This window comes from Lemur catta, chromosome 7 (assembly GCF_020740605.2).
Source record: "Lemur catta isolate mLemCat1 chromosome 7, mLemCat1.pri, whole genome shotgun sequence".
NCBI lineage: Eukaryota > Metazoa > Chordata > Mammalia > Primates > Lemuridae > Lemur > Lemur catta.
This window is the reverse complement of record NC_059134.1, coordinates 40798960-40819490: the sequence shown is the minus strand read 5'-3', so window position 1 is coordinate 40819490 and position 20531 is coordinate 40798960. Positions and strand designations below refer to the sequence as shown.

General features: G+C 41.9%; 1 protein-coding gene across 1 annotated transcript; it reads left to right on the top strand.

Moving 5' to 3' along the window:
• The first annotated feature begins 7949 nt into the window (after nt 1-7949).
• Nucleotides 7950-9923, top strand: LOC123641994 (lysine-specific demethylase 4D-like). The gene has a single exon (XM_045556930.1). It carries the CDS (start codon nt 7953-7955, stop codon nt 9921-9923), a length of 1971 nt encoding a protein of 656 aa, XP_045412886.1. The 5' UTR covers nt 7950-7952.
• Nucleotides 9924-20531: the final 10608 nt, after the last annotated feature.

The window sequence follows — 20531 nt, the reverse complement described above, 5'->3', positions numbered from 1 at the left end:
AGTTTTCTCTATACTATTAACTGAAGATAAATGGGTGCATTTACCGATTTTTGAAGATTAGGAAACAAAAGGAAATCAGAAGGAGCCAAATCAGAACCTTAAAGTGGATGCCTAATAACATCAATCAAAACTCTCCCAACATTACCCCTTTTGATGAGAAGAATGAGCAGGAGTATTGTTTTGGCTGACAAAGACTCTGTGATGGGGATTTCCCAGATATTTTTCTGATAAAGCTTTGGATAATTTACTCAAAACACTCTCATAATAAGAATATATTATTGTTTCTTTGGCCCTCTAGAAAGCCAACAAGTGAAATGTTTTGAGGACCCCCAAAACTGTTGCCAAAACCTTCACTCTTGACTGGTCTGCTTTTGCTATAACATGACTATTTCCACGTCTTGGTACCGTTGCTTTGATTGTGCTTTGTCTTCAAGATCATACTGGTAAAGCCATGTTTCATCTCCTGTTACAATTATTTAAAGGAATGCTTCTGGATTTTGATTCCACTTGTTTCAAATGTCCATTGACAGTTCTGCTCAAGTGATCTGGGCACAGTGGTCCCAACAAGTAGACCTTTGCTCAATTTTAATTTTTCATTCAGCTTAGTGTAAGCTGAACCAATTGAGATGTTTATGGTGTTGGCTATTGTTTGTGCTGTTCACTGTGGGTCCTCTTCAATTAGGGCACAAAGAAGACAAAATTTTCTTTTGCAAATTGATGGGAATGTTTTACTGCTGTGAGCTTTATCTTCAACATCCCTTCTTAAAACAAGTTATCCATTTGTAAACTGCTGATTTCTTTGGGACATTCTCTCCATAAAGTTTTGGCAAAGCATCAGTGATTTCATCATTGTTCCACCCTAGCTCCACCCTAAGCTTGATGTTTGTTCTTACTTCAATTGTAGCAGAATTCATGTGGCTCTGATAGGGGCTCTTTTCAAACTGATGTCTTCTTCTTAGTGTCTCAATCTAGAACCTGTTCAGGTGTAGCATAACAAGTTCGTACAAGTTTATTTTGGTACAAAGGAATTTTGAAACCCATGCATAATTCTTTTATAATGTGTATTTTCCATGAAATTTTTCAAGACTCTTATGTACCTGGTAACATAGAATATTCCTATTTATCACATACCATTGAATCAATCATAATATTTGACATTATATTAGGGTGAAAAGAAAACATGTATAAATTATGAAATCAAAAAGCAAACATTCTGTATTACCATCTGATAAAATCAGAAATTGATTACAAAAATCAGTCAGCATAGAGATCCGTGTTTCTGAATGGTTAAAGATTCTCCATTGAAAAACCTGTAGATTAGAGGGAAACATAAAGCAAAATAGAAAATTTCCCAGAAAATACAATAAATATTTGTTAACATGATGAACTTGAGACAAATAACCTCATTTTGAATCCCAGCTTTACATCTTACCAGCTGGTTTGACCTTGCTAAATAGCATAACTTCCTGATAACTCAGTTTCTTCAACCGTAAAATGAGGATAATAATAGCACCTGCCTCATGTGGTTGGTGGGAGGGTTCTGAGTGAATATTTGAAAGTGCTAAGATCAATTCCTGGCCCAGAATGAGCATTGTTGACGTGTTTTTAGATTTAAAAACTAATAAAATACATTTGGGAATACAGGAGATTCAGTTAAAATAGTCCTGAGGAAAATTTGCAGCCTTACATATATTTTCAACCAATTTAAAAGAGTGAAGGTAAATGGATTAAACTTCTGCTTCAAAAAGTTAGGAAAAAATAAACTGAAAGAATATAGTACACATACCTGAATATGCTGAAATTAATGAGTTAGAAAACCTGTAAAATAATATAGCTAATAAATCCACAAAAATGTCAAATAATATAGGCACATTTATAGGAAAAATTAATTTATAGAAGAGATACAAAATCTAAGACATAAATCTCTCTTTTAGAAATACATATAGAAAGATGTAAAAAGATCTACTTCTTCAAAAATCACTAAGACCAGGCAATTTCATAAGAGAACTGTGTGAAATTTTAAAGAGCAGATATTTCCAAATCCATTTAGGCATTGGAAAAGAAGAAAAATTCTAAGTTTTAAACTAAGCACAACATTGATAAACAATATGACAATTTGTATAAAGAAAGAAAACTATAGACAATACTTATTTAATTTAAATATTTGCTGAGAATATCTAACTACATTAAAAGAAAAAGATAATGACTACATGGGGTTTAATACAGTAAGGCAATGATCGTTTAAATAAGTAAATCTAGCAATAATTTTTGTCATATTAGTAAATCCAAGAAGAAAAGTTATAAGACCATTTTTCATGGATGCTATTAAGCATTTGAAAAATTTCAATATTTAGTCTTCTTCTAAATACACACTCACATAGGAATTCACGAATACTTCCTTGAACTGAAAACATTTTCTCCATTTATCTACTTAGCTCTTTTTGCCCCAAACCAGCATTTTACTTAGAAAGGAAATATTTAAGAAGTTTCTGCCAGTCATTAAAATAGACTGAGGGGTCTATTTTTGTCCAATTGATGGAGAAAACTACAGGTGTAAGTGATGGAAGGGAAGAGAACAAATTTACTTTGTTTCTGTTGCACTTGATATGACTGAGTACCTGGAAAACCCAAGCAGGGCTGGTCCTTCTTTCTTTGTTCTCTGACTCTTCAACCTAGCAGGGCTTCTTTGCTGCCCAGAGTTTACTTCTATGAACTCTTCCGGAAAACAGTCCCTAGCATTTAGCAGGGAGGAGGCAGACACTCACTCTCCTAAGTCCAGGGGGTGGGGAAGGGAAGAAGCAGAATTCAAGAAGAGCTTTTTCTATCATTGTTAAAAATAAGAGGAAAGAACCAAACAGGGCCACACAATTGATGGTTCTCAATTAGGTAAAATATTGTTGGATACTATTGATGCAGACTGAAAAGGTAGTTGGTGTTGGGATTCTTAAAATCAGGGTTTTAGGAGAGGTGAGTTCACAGGGGTGACTAAGCTGGGGTGGAGAAAAAGATCATTTAGGAGAAGAGAAGAGATGAGAGATCTGAGGACTCAGCGTGCTGACCGCTGTAATCGAACTCTCTGGAGACCTTTCACCCCTCTGTTGTTCATGTCCAGGCTCACGCACATCCAGTCCCCATTCCAACTTCCTCCCTTCTCATAACTTCAGGGTTGTTTAAGCAGGTGACTTTGATCCCGATGCACTGATGAAGTTTCTTTGATTATTTCAGACTTCCTTCCTCCTAACATCTCTAACACTCTATCTATAATACTTTCTGAGCACATAGAACATGCCAGGAACCAATCTAAGTCTTTCAAAATCACCCTATCATTTAACGCACAAAATCAACTAAGGAGATAAATACTATTATTTGTCACATTCATATAGAAGTAGAACCACAAGTGTGGAAAAGTTGAATCAAATTCTCAAGATCAGCTGGGCGTGGTGGCTCACGGCTGTAATCCTAGCACTCTGGGAGGCCGAGGCAGGCGGATCGCTCGAGGTCAGGAGTTCGAGACCAGCCTGAGCAAGAGCGAGACCCTGTGTCTACTAAAAATAGAAAGAAATTATATGGACAGCTAATATATATATATATATATATAATTAGTCGGGCATGGTGGCACATGCCTGTAGTCCCAGCAACTCGGGAGGCTGAGGCAGAAGGATCACTTGAGCCCAGGAGTTTGAGGTTGCTGTGAGCTGGGCTGACACCATGGCACTCTAGCCGGGACAACAGAGTGAGACTCTGCCTAAAAAAAAAAAAAAAAAAAACCCAAATCCTCAAGATCAAGGCTTAGCAAATAAATGTGGGGTTTAGTATTCAAATCAAATTTAGCAATCAATGCTGATGCTTCACATTTCCTAGTTTCCTTCCTTATTTTATATATAAACATCTTTTGGGCCACATTTAAGTTTCCATTCATTTTTGTATTGTTCATTGAAACTAACGATACTGTAAACATTGTAGTCACTTAATTCATATTTATTTAAATAAATAAGTGAAATCATCTGCCTAGAGCTTGTCAATTGTCTCCCTCCTGACAAAAAGTATGTCTGGAGCATCACTTTTCAACCTTTTTCCCAGCTTTTAATTGGATGTTTAATGATATCTTGAACACACAATCAGGAGCCAGGGGATTGGATTAGGAGAGGGCTAATTGATTTAAAGCATTATTGGCCTTTGATCCCATTCTATTCCCTTTCCTTTTGAGGATGAATCCAGACAAAACAGTATATTTTGGAGGTTGGCATTATCTCATTTGAAACTAGGATGTCACATTAGTGAAAATTGGGCTGTACACTATTTTGGGTTTTTTTCCTTGTTAAAAGTTGAGATTGATTAGGAAGTGAGAATTTTCTCCCTTAAAAGTTTAAAGCATTTGGTTTTCTGTTTTGAAAACATTTTTCATTTTTACATTGGAAATTATGATAGATGGAGTTTGTATTTTTTCTAGATTAAAACATATGTATATATTAGGTAAATATAGTCTCTTGGGTAATGGCTAGTTTTGGTATATTGCCATGTTTAAAGTTTTAGGCAAAACTGCAGATTTTTCAGGCAAATTATTTTCATTGTATGGGAAACTGAAGAAGTATCCAGAATTGAGATGAGTGAGTTTAGAGGATTAAGAGATTGGATAGGGATGGTGCTGATTAAATTTGGTTTTTGAAGAAATATGTAGAAGCAGGCCATTAATCCTTGCTGCTTTATTCACATTTCTGGATGTTGCATATGTTCCTGTGAAGTCAGGATTTCATATTAAGGGAAAGCTCCTTGTTTGTCTTCCCAACTTTGATTCTTGTTTTTAAAACAATATATGAAAGAACTTAAGGCAAGTACTTATAATACTTTTTACACATAAAATGGAGTTTAAGAGTTACAAATCTTTACTTTTCATTTTGGTGACTTTTAATTATTTTTGTTTTATTTTATTAGATGTTAACATGAGTCTAGATGAGGTTACCACTGGAGGCTAAAGGGGCATGTATAGATTTTTGTATATTTCCCTGTTCAGGCTTCAAAGAAATATTTTCACTCAAAGTCATTTCCTTTAGTGAGATGGCACACTGGTTTACTAGCGATAGAAAGGAACAATTTGTGGTCAGTGATTGATTAGGTGACTATGGGCTTACATTGGAGCAGACTGAATAAAGTTGTTCTTTGAGTCATATATATCTTCACTAATTTTTCTGACTAAACTAATAGTAAAGAAATATCCCATTTCCTTTGAGAAGAAATGGTTGAATCCAGCATTCAATACCTGAATGAATGGGCCACCTGGGGCAGAGTTTAAAATTGTAGCTCCTTAAAGAGTTCAAGTTCGAATTGGTGGTGGTTAGGGACAGATATGCACACACATTTTGTTGGTGTTGTAGTTAATACGTATGTTTCATATTATAGTGTTTTTATTTATGTCAGCATCAACTGCAGCTATATGGTATCCAGAACAGATTCTGGGACTTAGGAGTTTGATGCTTATTAACTGAAAACCTTAGCATTTGAAGAAAGGGGCAGCCTGATTCTCAGTTTTACTATCATGACATTTCATCTAATCATAAAATATTTAAATATTTTACAAATATAAATATAATGCTTACACTGAACCAAAGACACACAGAGCAGGTCTGGCTAAGAAATTAACCACACACACAAACAGGGTGTCCATGACCTTGTAGTAGCCATTTTTGTCCAAGAGGTGGCAAGGGGGAGAAAACTAGTGTTTTTTGAAATCTTGAAAAAATCCTGCCAGACGGGGAGCAACACTAGTTTTGGAAAAAGCTAAAGGTATCAGACCAAGTCATAAGCGGGGGTGGAAAATCTGGAGCAAAAATATTTGAAGAGCCAGTTATACATATGACCAAATTATGGAGTTAAAATCAGTGCATCCCTCGTTGATCAAAACTAGGAATCCTGGGACAGTTCAACACCTATAGGGTTGCCGTGAAATCTGCAGTTTCCTTCAAAGTACTGCCAAAGGAACTTTTCCCAGGCAGTTCTCGGGGCTGGGAAGCCTTCCTGAGGCACAAGGTGGCTGTCATCTGGCCCACTGTCCTTAAGGATAATGGGATTCCCTTCAGTTTCATGAATTAGGAGGCTGGAGAGTTCATGCTGATGTTTCCCTATGGTGACATTCCCCCCCCCCAACCCCCCAAACTCCCAACCCCCCCCCCCCCCCCCCCCCCCGCTTCAGCTGCAAGGAGGCCATCAATTTTGCAACACGGGGATAGATTGATTACAGCAGAGTGGGCAGGCTGTGCAGCTGGGGAGAGGCCAGGGTGACTTTTCAATGGGCACATTCACACACATCGTGCAGTCTGAGAACTAAGAGCTGTGGAAACACAAGCACAACAGCGGGCTTGTGGACCCCTCAGAGCCCAGGGTGCAGCCCGGCCAGGAGCTGACCACCTGAGGGAGGTCCAAGCTCTTGGAAGAGATGCTCTGGGTCTGAGGCACCTCCTGTGACAGCGTACCAGGTCCACGACCCTGTCAGCCTGTGGCTGTGGGTGGAGGGACCTAGTGAGCGAGCCCCTGTGAGTTGGGCATTTGCCTGACCAAGACAGCCTGCAATGCCGTAGTCAAGCCCCTGCCCTAGTCTGGCCTTGCCGCCCAACTTGGGTCATTCCTTCCTGGTTCTGCACCCCTCAACTGACAGACATGGTCGTGATCATTGTCCTTGAGAACTGGGGGCTAAGGAGTTTTACCTTGTAACTCTCAGTCTTGGCTTTCTTATGTGTCAGTGCTACATGGTTAGGTGCATTAAGTTCATCACCATATTATTTTTCTAGTGAATTTTTCATTTCAATAACCACAAACATGTCCTTTTTGATCCTAAAAATATATTTGATATTAATCTTGCTACTCTTGGTTTCTTTTAATATTTATCTGGATTGCCTTTTCCCATTCCTTGATTTTCAACCACTTAGGTTTATTCTTTAAATTGGCTAAGGGAGGGGCATGAATAGACTGAGATATCAAACCAGGAAATGAGACCTGTGGGTGGGTGGGCACTGACTGGGTGGGTGCTAATTGGATTAGAACCCTTTAGATGCAGGTATAAAGCCAGGGTCGTTGGGACCTCTGGCTTCATTTGCAGTCTAGCTATCAAGAGGAAACCTCTCTGGATCCTGGAGTATTTTCATCTGGAATTGGGATATTGCTGGTGAAAGGTAGGTTGGTTTATTTCTCTGTTGGGCCATATTTGGATATTTGTCCTTTGGAGAAAATTATTATCACCATGTTGTTGATAAGAATCCGTTGTACTAAAACCAACAACAACAAAAAACCTCTACCAGATTATTAGCTATGTTCTCTACTATGTCATGACGTGGTTTATTTGTATTTTCTCTCTTCTCTTCATGCCTATGGTCTTAATTCTAACCCTTTTCAAAGAATCGGGTTTTGGTTTCTGTCATCAGCCCTATTGGGTGTTCTGTTTCTTTTTACCATTGTTTCTGCTTATATCTTTCTTTTCTTTTCTTTAATGTTTCTTTCATGTTAATTCATCCAGTCTCTACAGTTGATTGCTTAATTCATTCAAACTTGCTTTGTCCCCCTTTTATTTCAATTAGATGCTTCTCTTTTTCTGTTTTATGATTTGACCTTGTATCCTGATATTAACATACCAATTCTGATTAGTTTAACACTACCTGAGTATTTCTTTTGCTATGCACTTGTATTACAATATTCTGTATTTTTCTTGTTTAGGTTTAGTGTTTGAACTTCCTTGAAGAGACCTTCCAGTGGAGTGGGGTTAGGTTTACTCTTGCACTCAAAGCTGAGATCAGGAGGGGCTTCAGAGAGAGACACCACCAGCTCAGGAAGCATACAGAGCTTCAGGCTGAGGCGGGACTTGTGTCGGAGTGCCTGCTCCTGTGGGAGATACTCCTTCCTTCCAGCAAAAAATACTGACTAGAGAGGAGCCCCCATGGGGACCTGCTGCTTACTATATTGTAACCATGGGGTCTGAGCACTCTGATACCCAGAACCCAAGTTTTACAATCATGACATTTTACCCAACCATGGAAGAATTTACAGATTTTGACAAATATATTGCTTATATGGAATCCCAAGGCGCACACCGAGCTGGCCTAGCCAAGGTAATTCCACCCAAGGAGTGGAAAGCCAGACAGACCTATGATGACATCAGTGACATCTTAATAGCCACTCCTCTCCAGCAGGTGGCCTCTGGGCAGGCAGGGGTGTTTACTCAATACCATAAAAAGAAGAAAGCCATGACCCTGGGGGAGTATCACTGCTTGGCAAACAGTGAAAAATATCGGACTCCACCACACCTGAATTTTGAAGATTTGGAGAGAAAATACTGGAAGAGTCGCATCTATGATTCACCAATTTATGGTGCTGATGTCAGTGGCTCCTTGTTTGATGAAAACACTAAACATTGGAACCTTGGGCACCTGGGAACGATTCTGGACCTATTGGAGCAGGAATGTGGAGTTGTCATTGAAGGCATCAACACACCCTACCTGTACTTTGGCATGTGGAAGACCACCTTTGCGTGGCACACGGAGGACATGGACCTTTACAGCATCAACTACCTGCACTTTGGGGAGCCCAAAACCTGGTACGCGGTGCCCCCAGAACACGGCCTGCGCCTGGAACGCCTGGCCCGGGTGCTTTTCCCGGGCAGTGCCAGGGGCTGTGAGGCCTTCCTGAGGCACAAGGTGGCTCTCATCTCGCCCACTGTCCTCAAGGACAATGGGATTCCCTTCAGTCGCATGACTCAGGAGGCTGGAGAGTTCATGGTGACCTTTCCCTACGGCTACCATGCTGGCTTCAACCATGGCTTCAACTGCGCGGAGGCCATCAATTTCGCGACCCCGCGATGGATCGATTATGGCAAAGTGGCTTCGCAGTGCAGCTGCGGGGAGGCCAGGGTGACCTTTTCCATGGATGCCTTCGTGCGCATCCTGCAACCCGAGCGCTATGAGCTGTGGAAACGTGGGCAGGACCGGGCGGTTTTAGATCTCGCGGAGCCCAGGGCCATGCGCAGCCCGGAGCGGACCACGTGGAGGAAGGTCCAAGTGCCCAGAAAAGCCGCGCTGGGCCTGAGGCACTCCAGCGGTCGCCAGGCCCGACTTCCCAGTTGCTCTGTGGTCCCGAGGGCCCTTGTGGCATCTCCGACCCCACGGCCTTCCCTAGTCCAAGGGGCTTCTCCCCATCGCGAGCCCATCGCCGCCAGCAGTTTCCAAGATCCCTCCGAGGTCCTGCCCCTAACCCTGGGTCCATCCACCGTAGATTTCCATCCCTCAACTGGCACACGTGGTCGTGGTCGTGGTCGGGGTCGCGGTCGCGGTCGCGGTCGGGGTCGGGGTCGGGGTCGTTGTGGTGGTCGAGGCCGTGGTCATCCTTCTGGGAAACTAGGGTTTCAGGAGCCGACCCTCCTGCCTCAGGCCAAGAGGAGACTCTTGCAGGGCACAGCACACTCGGCTGTGGGCCCGGAGCCTCATCCCTTATCTGCTAATGGAGGGTTGATGCACAAGCCTGCACCTTTGAGCCCTGGGCTCCTGCATCCTGCCGAGGCATCTGGCTGCTGCTGTGCCCCGGATCTCCAACCCTTGGGGCCGCCCCTGGATCCCGATAATCAGATGCACCCTGGCCCCTGTCTGCTATCCCTGGACAGCATTACCGTGGATCTCCCTGACACTGTCCCATTGACTCCTCTCAATGTCATTGTACCTTTGGAAAAGTTCTCCAGGAATGCTGCTCGGGACTGCCCAACCCCTGTGAACTTGGCTGAGGTTGTAGCAATGGACCACTCCTATGCCTCTAGAATCCTGGCTCCTCCCTGTCTTGATACTGTGACTTGCTCTACCTTCCAGGCCACCACCAACCTCGGCTCAAGCACCAACTCAACGTTTTACCAATTGTGTCTGTCAGCCTTGAGTCTGGCCTCAGAAATGTTTTGAAACGTTGTTAATGTTTATCAAATTCATTATTCCTACTGTGTATCTGAAAAGCAAAGAAAAATGAAATCATTAAAACATATTTTAATCAGAATTATACAAAACACTTATATCTCAAGTAAAGTGATTCCATAGGATAAAGGTAAAAGAATGGGCAAAACTATGCCAAGGAAAATGCAAACAAGAAAACAAGAGTCATGGATGTTAATATCAGACAAACTAGAATTGGAACCAAATGTACGTGGAAGAGCTCTTTAGAATGCTACAGTCTAAATTTCCTAATGAAAATACAGCAGTCATGAATGTTTATGCAACTTTTTAAGGTATAAATTATAATAGATTAAAGATAAGTTAAAAGAAACACATTAAAAATAGGGCAATTAATGTCACCTTTCCTGGTCCAAGACAGAAAAATATAAACATACATAATGATACAGAAAACTTAAACTGCATTAACAATAAGGTAGAATTTATGTACCTGATAGTAGTTAATATTCCCTTTTTTCACGTGCCAATGGATCATTCCCAAAATCACCAATGTTTTACAGTGAAAAGGAAATATCAATTAATTATAAAAGCAAAGAATAAAACCAAACATTCTTAATTACCATGCAATAAGACTAGAAATTAATTTTAGAAGTCTGAGAATGTAGAGTTCCTTTTTCCTGGCAAGGTAAAAATCCTCTATTGAAGGACTTTTAGCTTAGAGGGAAACATAAGCCAAAGTAAACAAATTCCTAGTAAATGGAAACAATTGTTTACATGATGAACTCTGAAACCATGCAGACTGATTTTGAATCCCAGCTTCACCTATTACCACCTTGTGTGACCTTGAAAAATTAGTTAACTTCATAATGTCTCAGTTTCTCAGCTTAAAATGGAGATAGCACCTACCCTGTGTGGTTGGCTGGACAGTTCCATGAGTTACATTTGAAAAGTCCTAGGGGATGGTGCTGATTGAATTCAATTTTTGATGGAACATACAGAACCAGACCATGAATCCACACTGCTTCTTTTTGAGGTTGAATCCAAAGGGGAAAACATATTTCTGGCTCTTGCAATAGGTTCATGTAGAATCAGGATTTCATCTTAATGGAAAATTGTCTATTTATACCCCATCTTTATTTCCTGTTTATAAAAATATATATACAAGAAATTAAGGTGATAACGTTTTACATTTGTAATAGAATTTAAAATATTAAAGTCATTACTTGTACTGTTGGTGCCTTTTAATTTTTTTAAATTTTATTTTATTAGATTTTAATATGAGGCAAGAGGAGGTTACCATTTCATATTATACGGGTATGTATGTTTTTTAAAAAACATTTTCATGTTCACATTTCAAAGAAATATTTCCAATCAAAATCATTTTCCCTAGTGAGATATTAACAAACTGAGGTTTACTGGCAATGGGAAAATAACAATTTGGAGTCCATTATCTGATGACAATGGGATTACAGCAGGGTCAGTTGAATAAAATTACTCCTCCCATCACATTTAGCTTCACTAATATTTTTTACTGCATTATCAATTTTTACAATCCCATATCTTTTGAGCAGAAATGGCTGAATCCAGCATTCAATAGCTGAATGAACTTGCCGGACGGGAGATAGTTCATATTCCTAGTTGCTTAAACAGTTCAAGTTGGAATTAGTGGTGGTCTGTAACAGACACGAATCCCCCCTTCTGTTGTTACAGTAGTTAGTAGTTATGTTGTGTATGGTAGTGATTTCACATAGATCTCCTGCAACTTCAGCTATATCCAGAACTGACCCTGGGACTCAGGAGTTTGGTGCTTATTATTTCAAAACCATAGCATCTGTGGAACTTGGCATCCAGAATCTCAGTTTTACAATAATGACATTTCTTCTGGTCATGAAAAAAATTTAAATAATTTACAAATAAAAATCTACATGGAATCCAAAGACACACACAGAGCAGGCCTAGGAAATGGCAAATCAGGATGTCCATGGCATGGTACTAGGCACTCCTTTCCAGTGGGTGGCCAAGGGACGGGAGGTGCATTTATTAAATACCAGGTGGAGAAAAGGCCCTGGAGATGGGGGAGCATCACCAATTTTGGCAGGAAAAGTATTAGACCCTGGCACAGCTAAAGTTTAATGATTTGGGGCAAAAATGTTTGTAGAGTATCTTATACATGCAACCAAAATATGGTGTTAAGATCAAGAGCTCCTTATATGTTAAAAACGTTGAAACCTGGGATCAATTTGGACCAGTTGAAGAAATTTGAAGTTCTCATTGAGTGTCAACATATCCTCCCTGTCCTCTCACATGTAGAAGACCAGCATTGCTTAGCACATGGAAGATATAGACCCACGTAGAAGAATGACGTTAGAACTATCATTAACCAACTGAGCTAACCAGCCACACCATTTTATGTCTCATAATGATCACTATGAGGACTGAGTATGGAATGGATGGGCTGCAAAACCCCAGAACAGTGGTTCTCAAACTTAAATGTACATATGAATCATGTGGGGATGATGCTAAAAGGCAGACTCTAATTCAGTCTGATTGGTCTGGGGCCTGAGATCCTGCATGTTCAGTAAAATCTCAGGTGTTGCCAATGCTGCTGATTATGAACCCTTCCTGGAGTAGCAAGGATGTAGAAGACTCTACTGTGATTCTCCTATGGGAGGTTGACGTGGTCTTCATCAGGGGCTCTCCAAGTGTGATTCCCTTCTCTGCAACAGAAGAATCAGTGTTACCTGGGTACTTGTTAAGAAAAAACAGTTCTAGGGCCTCACCTCCCAGACCTATTGAATTAGACACTGTAGGATAGGACCCAGCAATCTGTTTTAACAAGGCCTCCAGGTGATTCTAATCTAAAGCAAAGTTTGGAAACCACTGATCTCTATAGGTTGGTGGTGCCAACCAATTAAATCAGCACTTCTGGAAATGGGACCTAGACATCAGTAGTATTTTCTTAAGAAAGTTCCCAAGTGTTTGGAATCAGGTGATTCCACTGTGTAGTCAAGAGCAACCCGATTTGTCACAGATGCTTAAACACAACTGGATCAGCTAGGTTTTAAGGAACATGTGGCAAAGCAGCTTGTACTATAGTCTTCCCCTGGTAGAAAGTCGTTTTCTTGCTCTGGGCCCAACCCAGAACAGGCAGCTTTTGGTTTACCTGGTAAATGGTATGTAGCTGCCTCCAAATTCCTAAGAGGCCCAGGAAACTCTGTGACTCTTTCTTAGTATTTGAAGCATTGAAGTGTTCACCAATTATCCTTCACTTTGAAGGAGATACCCCCATGTAGTCCAGACACCAGTATTAAAAGAACTTCATTGATTTAGCAAGAACTCATAATCCAATCATATTTCTCTTTCATCTCTTGGTATATATGTATGTTACCAAGTCACCTAGAATTTGCTACTTTCTACTCTCTTGGTCCCATCAGAATGATATTATCCATAAGATAACCCAGTGTACTGTGTGATGGTGTGTTGGCAAAGATCCCAGCTGACTTGATACTAGCTCAGAGCCATACAAAATAAACTTGATAGTAGATGCTTAAGGAGTTTTGTGATCCTTTCTAGGTTTTATTATTGTTCTGTGTTAGGGTAAAGAAACAAGCATTGCCCAATCAATAGTTTCATCCAGATGTGAACTGTCCAGTGGTCTCGAGGAGCAGGCATTGTTCTGGTGAGAAGGGCAAGTTTGGCATCAAGCAGGCCTAGTTTAAATCCTAGCTCTGTCACTCACTACAAGTTCTGGGGACTGGAGCAAATTAGCTTTTTCTTTCTGAGCCTCAGATTCCTCATCTATAAAATGGGAATAATATGCCCACTTCACAGATTCCTGTAAGGAATGTATTTGCTAATCCATGCAAATCATGTTTGGAGACCACCTGGGAGTATGGGTTCTGAGTGCCTTTGGATGAGTCTGGGTCAGGATGAGGGAGAGTTTAGGTGAGCACCCTTAGGACAGTAAAAGTAGAGGAGCAAGTCCAGAGAGGATTGTCTTAGTCTGTTTTCTGTTTGCTTATAACTGAATACCTGAAATTGGCTAATTTATAAAGAAAAGGAGTTTATTTCTTTTCTTTTCTTCTCTTTTCTTTTCTTTTCTTTTCTTTGAGACAGAGTCTCACTCTCTTGCCTGGGCTAGAGTGCCGTGGCGTCAGCCTAGCTCATAACAACCTCAAACTCCTGGGCTCAAGTGATCCTCCTGCCTCAGCCTCCCAGGTAGCTGGGACTACAGGCATGCGCCACCATGCCCAGCTAATTTTTTCTATTTTTAGTTGTTTGGCTAATTTCTTTCTATTTTTAGTAGAGATGGTGTCTCTTGCTCTTGCTGAGACTGGTCTCAAACTCCTGAGCTGAAGCAATCATCCCGCCTTGGTCTCCCAGAGTGCTAGGATTATAGGCATGAGCCACTGTGCTGGCCGGGAGTTTATTTCTTACAGTTATAAAGGCTGAGTATCATGTCAAGAGGCTGCATCTTGTCAGGGCCTTTTGCCGGTTGGGACGCTGTAGAGTCCTGGACCAGCAGAAGGCGTCACGTGGGGAGGAGCTGGGTGTGCTGGCTCAGGTCTCTCTTCCTCTTTTCATAAAGTCCTGCAGTCAGTAAACCAGTGGGCTCAGCCCTACTCCCAGGATTATCCCCTAATCCATTAATCCATGAATGGATTAATCCAATCATGAGGGCAGAGCCCTCAAGACACAATCACCTCTTAAAGGCCCCACCTCTCAATAGTGCCACCTTGAGGACTCCATTTGAACATGAGTTTTGGAGGGAAAACAATTACCTGTGAGGGAAGGGAGTCAGAAATTAGTTCAATGACATTAAGACAAGAGCTTTGTAAGGTAGGAAAATGGGTGTGTGTGTGTGTGTGTGTGTGTTGACTTCTGCTTCCCTGAAATAATGAGTGAATCCTTTGTTCTCTCCTTGGACTAACAAGGAAGTAGCGGGGTGGGAGATTTTACCTCCAGCTCCAGCCAGGATGGAGACAGGAGCAGAATGGGTGAAGGTAGGAAGAGGCGAGGAGGAGGGGCCGAGTACCAGGGGTGCACTGGGGAGAAGAAAGGAGACCTGGGGAACCTGCCTGCCTCTAGAGGGGTCTGGGGAACTTCGCTGCAACAAAGGCTCTGGCTATTCCCCATTGAGTGCTGGGGAGGGACTTCCTTCCCTTAACTGTGTAACCAGTACTAAGGAGTGAGGTTCTAGATGTCCGTGGAAATGCCCATGGTAGGGCGCTGTGTGGGAGAAGCCCCGCCTGCCTCCTATTAGTGCTTCTGAAGTAAGATGGGCCTCAGGACAGTGGGTTAGAGAATGTCTTTGTGGACCTGAGACTTGCTATTGGCCAAAGAAAACAATTATTCCTGTCTTAAACTGAGTTAAAGTCCAGCTAAACTCTTTTGTACCTGGAGTTACAGGAACCTTTTGCAACGTCTGTGATGAAAGTTTAAAAGGCCAAGTCGCTGCAGCGGAGAGCACTGTGAAAGGGGTCCATGCTGCTGAACGAGTCTCAGATGGGCTGCCAGGTCATCACGAAGCTCATGTCCTGACCGCATGGAGCTTTCTTGCCGAGAGCTCCCTGTGCTTCTCCTTTGTCCCTCTGCATTTTTGCATTTCCTTGCCGCTTCCGTCCTCCCACCGATAAACCAGGGGTCAAGAGGCCTGCTGCAAAGCCGAGGCTGGGATGAACCTTGCCAGATCTGCCTGGGCCCAAGCCACTCCTTGCATTGGCGCCCAGCTGTGAGGCAACCGTTCCAGGATGGCTCCAGAGCTGCAGACGGATTCCTTCCTCACCATCAAAGAGAGGGTGATTCCCAGCAAAGTCTGACTCCGCTTGTCCCTTACAAACGACCTTACATCCTGGGTATGAGACATTCTAGTAAGACGACTATTCTGGACAGTAATAACGATTCTCTGTTCAGCATTCCATCCCCCAGCACCTTCCCCATAGCCTCTTATTTGTCTTTTTTGTTTGTTTGTTTTTTGAGACTGAGTCTCGCTCTGTCGCCTGGGTAGAATGCAGTGGCATCATCATAGTTCACTGCAACCTCAAACTCCTGGGCTCAAGAGATCCTCCTGCCTCACCCTCCCAGAGTGCTAGGATTACAGGCATGAGCCACCTCGCCCAGCCTCTCTTATTTGTCTTTTAATCACAAAGTAAATAAATGAGGATGCTGTTGGTGTGGTTGTATGTCTTACCTCTAGCCACAAACTAAGCCCATCCATATACCTGCTTTGTTTCATGCGTACAAAGTTGTTTCTGAAGTATGATGTGTGTAGTAAAGCACACCTTTCCCTTAGTCACTGCTTATAGATCTCCAGCAGGTAGTGAGGGGGGAAGACTGGACCCAGAGTCGGCAGAATAGCATTGGAACCTGGGCTTTGCCATGCTCTAGTTGTATGACTTTCAACAACAACAACAACAATAAAATCACCGATTTTCTCTGAGCCAAAATTATAGTGCAAGATTTTTGTGAAGATATTGTGCCATGTAATTGTGACAGGCATGTAGGAGGCACTCAGTGAATTGGAGTAAGAATTACTTCTGTCATCTATATACTCTCCCTACTTCTAGGATAAGCACAAGGCCAAGGACAGACTCTCATATTCTTTCCTCTGCCATGTTGAGTTCTACCATTGCCCTCGTCACCACCCCTACAGGCTTACTTTTTTTAAATGAGTGAACTTTTTTTTCTAGAAGAGTTCACAGCAAAATGGAGCAGAAGGTAGAGTTGCTATAGAGCCTCTGCCCCCACCTGTGCACTGCCTGCCCGTTATCAACATGGCCCCCAGAGCGGTACATTTGTTACAACTGAAGAACCTGCATTGACACATAATTACCACCTACAGCCCATAGTTTGCATTAGGGTTCACTTGTGGTGTTGTGCCTTCTATGGGTTTGGACACATGTATGATGATATGTATCTACCCTTATAGCATCATACAGAATAATTTCACTGCCCTAAAAATCCTCTGTGCTCCTATTCATCCCTCCATAACCCTTGGCAACTACCGCTCATTTACTGCCTCCATAGTTTTGCCTTTTCTAGAATGTCATGTACTTGGAATCATACAATATATAGCCTTTCCAGATCAACTTCTTAAGTTTCCTTCATGTCTTGTGGCTTTATAGCTTATTTCTTTTTATTGTGAATAATATTCCGTTGTGTGGATGTGCCACAGTTTGTGTACCCACTCACATATTGAAGGACATCTTGGTGGCTTCCAACTTTTGGCAAGTATGAATAAAAATGCTGTAAACATTTACGTACAGGTTTTTGTGTAGACAAAAGTTTTCAGCTCACTTGGGTAAATACCAAGGAGCTCAGTTGCTGGATCATATGGTAACAGTATGTTTAGTTTTGTAAGAAACGGCCAAACTGTCTTCCACCTATTACTTTTACTGGTGGGAAACTGTTCTTTTCTCATGATCTACCCACATAGTTGTACAAAAGATCACGTGAACATGTTTGCACATTCTCCTCCTTGTCGTGTTTGGCCTTGTTGCAATGTTACCAGGGCAAGGTCAAGATTTCATAAACAGTCAGGAGCCAGAAGAGCCAACCTTTCTTCAGAACTCCCTGTTGAGCAATTTTTCAACAAATCAGCTCTTTCCTCTACTCTCTGTTTCCTTATTTAGGCAAAGTTAGTTCTTACCCGTATTGCACCTGTGTTAGAGTTGGCACACAAGTTTAGACCAATGCAAACACAATTTGTGATAAATAAACGTTGGCTATTATCATTATTACTTATAGGCCCAAATTTTTAAGCTGTGCATTAGAAAATGTACTTGAATGCATACTTGTAGAGGTTGGTGTTCAGGTCTTAAGACTCCTCAAAGATTTACCAAACATTTTCATTATGGGTTTTGTCTGACTACCTGGCCACACTGAATGACTCACAAAGATTAACCATTATACTAACTTATTTTGTGTGCTTAAGCAGTCCTTTCCAGATACTTAGAAATAACTTCACCCCAATATTTATGTCACTGGGTTGTGGCCATATATGGATTCAAAGTTTTTTCCATTTTTTCTTTTTTCCCTTCAATGTTTGTGTTACCGATCACCATTTTAAACAGAAAACCACAAACATTTGCTAGGAATTGGCTGCAGAGACACGTGGAAAGGAAAGCAACCTGAGTTGAACAGAACCCGGTGAGGAACAGCCCCTCGCTCCAGCTGCTCAGGTCCCTAACATGTCCTTGTTCCCATTGCCACTGACCTGTAGTGATCACTGGGCTAATACCTGGAGGCCCTTCTTGCTAATCCTCAGCAAGTACTAAATGTTATGAGATAAGCAATTTCAGACAGGACAAAGGAGGGGCAGAACTGAGCACTGGAGGCAAAGGGTGTCAGTATTGGAGGTGCTACTGGAGGTGCTACCATACAAAAATGTAATATTTGTCTTGTTGGGTTTCTTCATTTTCTTACATCTTCTCTAACATCCTGGCAACCGGTACCCTGTGTCCTAATTGCTCAGGGCTCTCTGCCCCCAAAAAAGACCACATCCAGGCCTGTAGACCTCAGGTAGCATCTTTTCCTGCTCTCATCAGAATCTTTTTCTCTGTCCCATTGCTCAAGGCCTCTTCTTAAAAGATTCATTTTGTGTCTGTCTATATATTTCAGGGCCTATTCACTCATGCATTTGTTTATTCGATAAATGTTTATTGGGAATCTACTATGTACCAGGCACTGTTCTTGGAATTAGGGACACAACAGTGACAAAGATAAAGCTTCAACTTGGAGCTTATATTCTCACTATGAAGAATGACATATAATCACATGTCAAGTAGTCATAAGGGCTCTGAGGAAAAATAAAGCAGAGTGAGGGGTTAGAGAGTAACAGAGGTGCTTTATCTGATAGGCCAGTCAGCAAAGGCCCCTGGGGGGATGTGGTCCTTGAGTGTGCCTGTGGACATAGGAGTGGAGCATCATTTGGACAGAGGGACAACATGTGCAAATGCCCTGAGGTAGGAGCTTGTGCATGCAGTCAATACCTTGGAATTTTGCTGAGGCTCATATTTGAATAATGCAGAGGGATATGAAGCTAGTGGGAAGGAAGGAGACGCTTAGCTTTTGGGGAGTCTGCAGCAGGAATTCCCTGTAAAAACAGCTACCAGGTGAGAGATCAGGTGTGAGAGTCCAACAGGCAGTAGATTTGGAGTTTAAGGCTATGTGTCAGAAAATCCTGGCTCCAAGTAAGGATAATATTTACAAAAGCACTAGGATTAGGAATTTGCAAAGACCCCAGGATTCATTTCTTGTGAACGTAAAGGCTCTGTTGAATAAGTTTCTCCTACTTAAGAAACTCCTTAGGAACCAAGTGGTCTAACCTTGCCTCTCTTGGGATGGTATCACCTGGACTGTATTGATACCTACACATGACCGTCTAGGAGCCCAAGTACTTTATTTTAGCTACAGTTTAGCTCATTGATTAAATCTGATTAATACAATTAGTTATTATCTTTCTTATTTTTTTTCTCTACAGTGAGGACTCAATGAATAAATGACCTGAAATTATCCATAGAAATGGAAAAAAGGGCTAACATCATAAAAAAACAACTAAAATAAAAAGATAGTCTCTATTACAGCACTACTGCTTTCATTAATTATTTTTTTAAATAAAATATCCAGTTCTAAGCAAGGGATTGAAATAACTTAAAGAGCCAGAGAATAAAGTCTGTTTCTCATATTCCAATAAGAGACTTTCATTCATTCATTCAACAAATATTGTTAAGTAAGCACTCTCTCCGTGCCAGGCACTGTACCAGATGCTACGGATAGACCATAAGATGGAGCTTACAGTCTGTTTTGATGGAGACACAGACAAGCAATGAGGCAGTTTCACCATGCCACAGCTTCATAGCAATGTCCAGGCTCTCCCCGCACGGCTGGTTTTAGAGTCCCTGGAGAAATGTACCTTCCGTTGGCAGCAGTCAGCCTCAAGTCCAGGGCCAAAGCCATAAGGGCTCTCAGAGCTGTTTCAGTCCATTCCCAGGCTCACAGCAGCCCTCTTGATCACTTTTTCCCAATTATGTCTGAAAAGTGGATACAGACCACCCTTCTTGGGGGTGATGACTGCCTAAGGCACCTATAGTGCTTTCCCTGCAGCCTGCCAGGCACAGGAGGAGCCTGCAGGGGCATGGGTCACCCCACTGGCTGCTTCAGTCTAGGGGCTCGGTGTGGCTTATTGCAAATCCCTCCCTTGGCTCCACCCATGCCATTGACATTCCTTGGTTCCTTTAGGGAGTAGGGTCATTTAAATTCTATTTCATATGCGCCACTCTCTTTCCACTATCTACTCCTCTGCCTGTGGACTGAACATGTCCTACCAGAATTCTCATGTTAAAACCCTAATCCCCAGTGTGATGGTATTTGCAGGTGTGGGCCTTCGGGAGGTGATTAGGTCATGAGAGTGAAGCCCTCAGGAGTGAGATTAATGCCCTTGAAAGGAGAGACACAAGAGAGATTTTCTCTCTCTGCCATGTGAGGATATAGCAAGATGTCTGTCTGTAAACCAGATAAAGGGCCTTCACCAAGAGCCCGACCATCCTGGCACCCTGATCTCAGACTCCCCAGCCTCCGGAACTGTGAGAGAAGAATGTTTGTTATTTAAGCCACCCAGTCTAT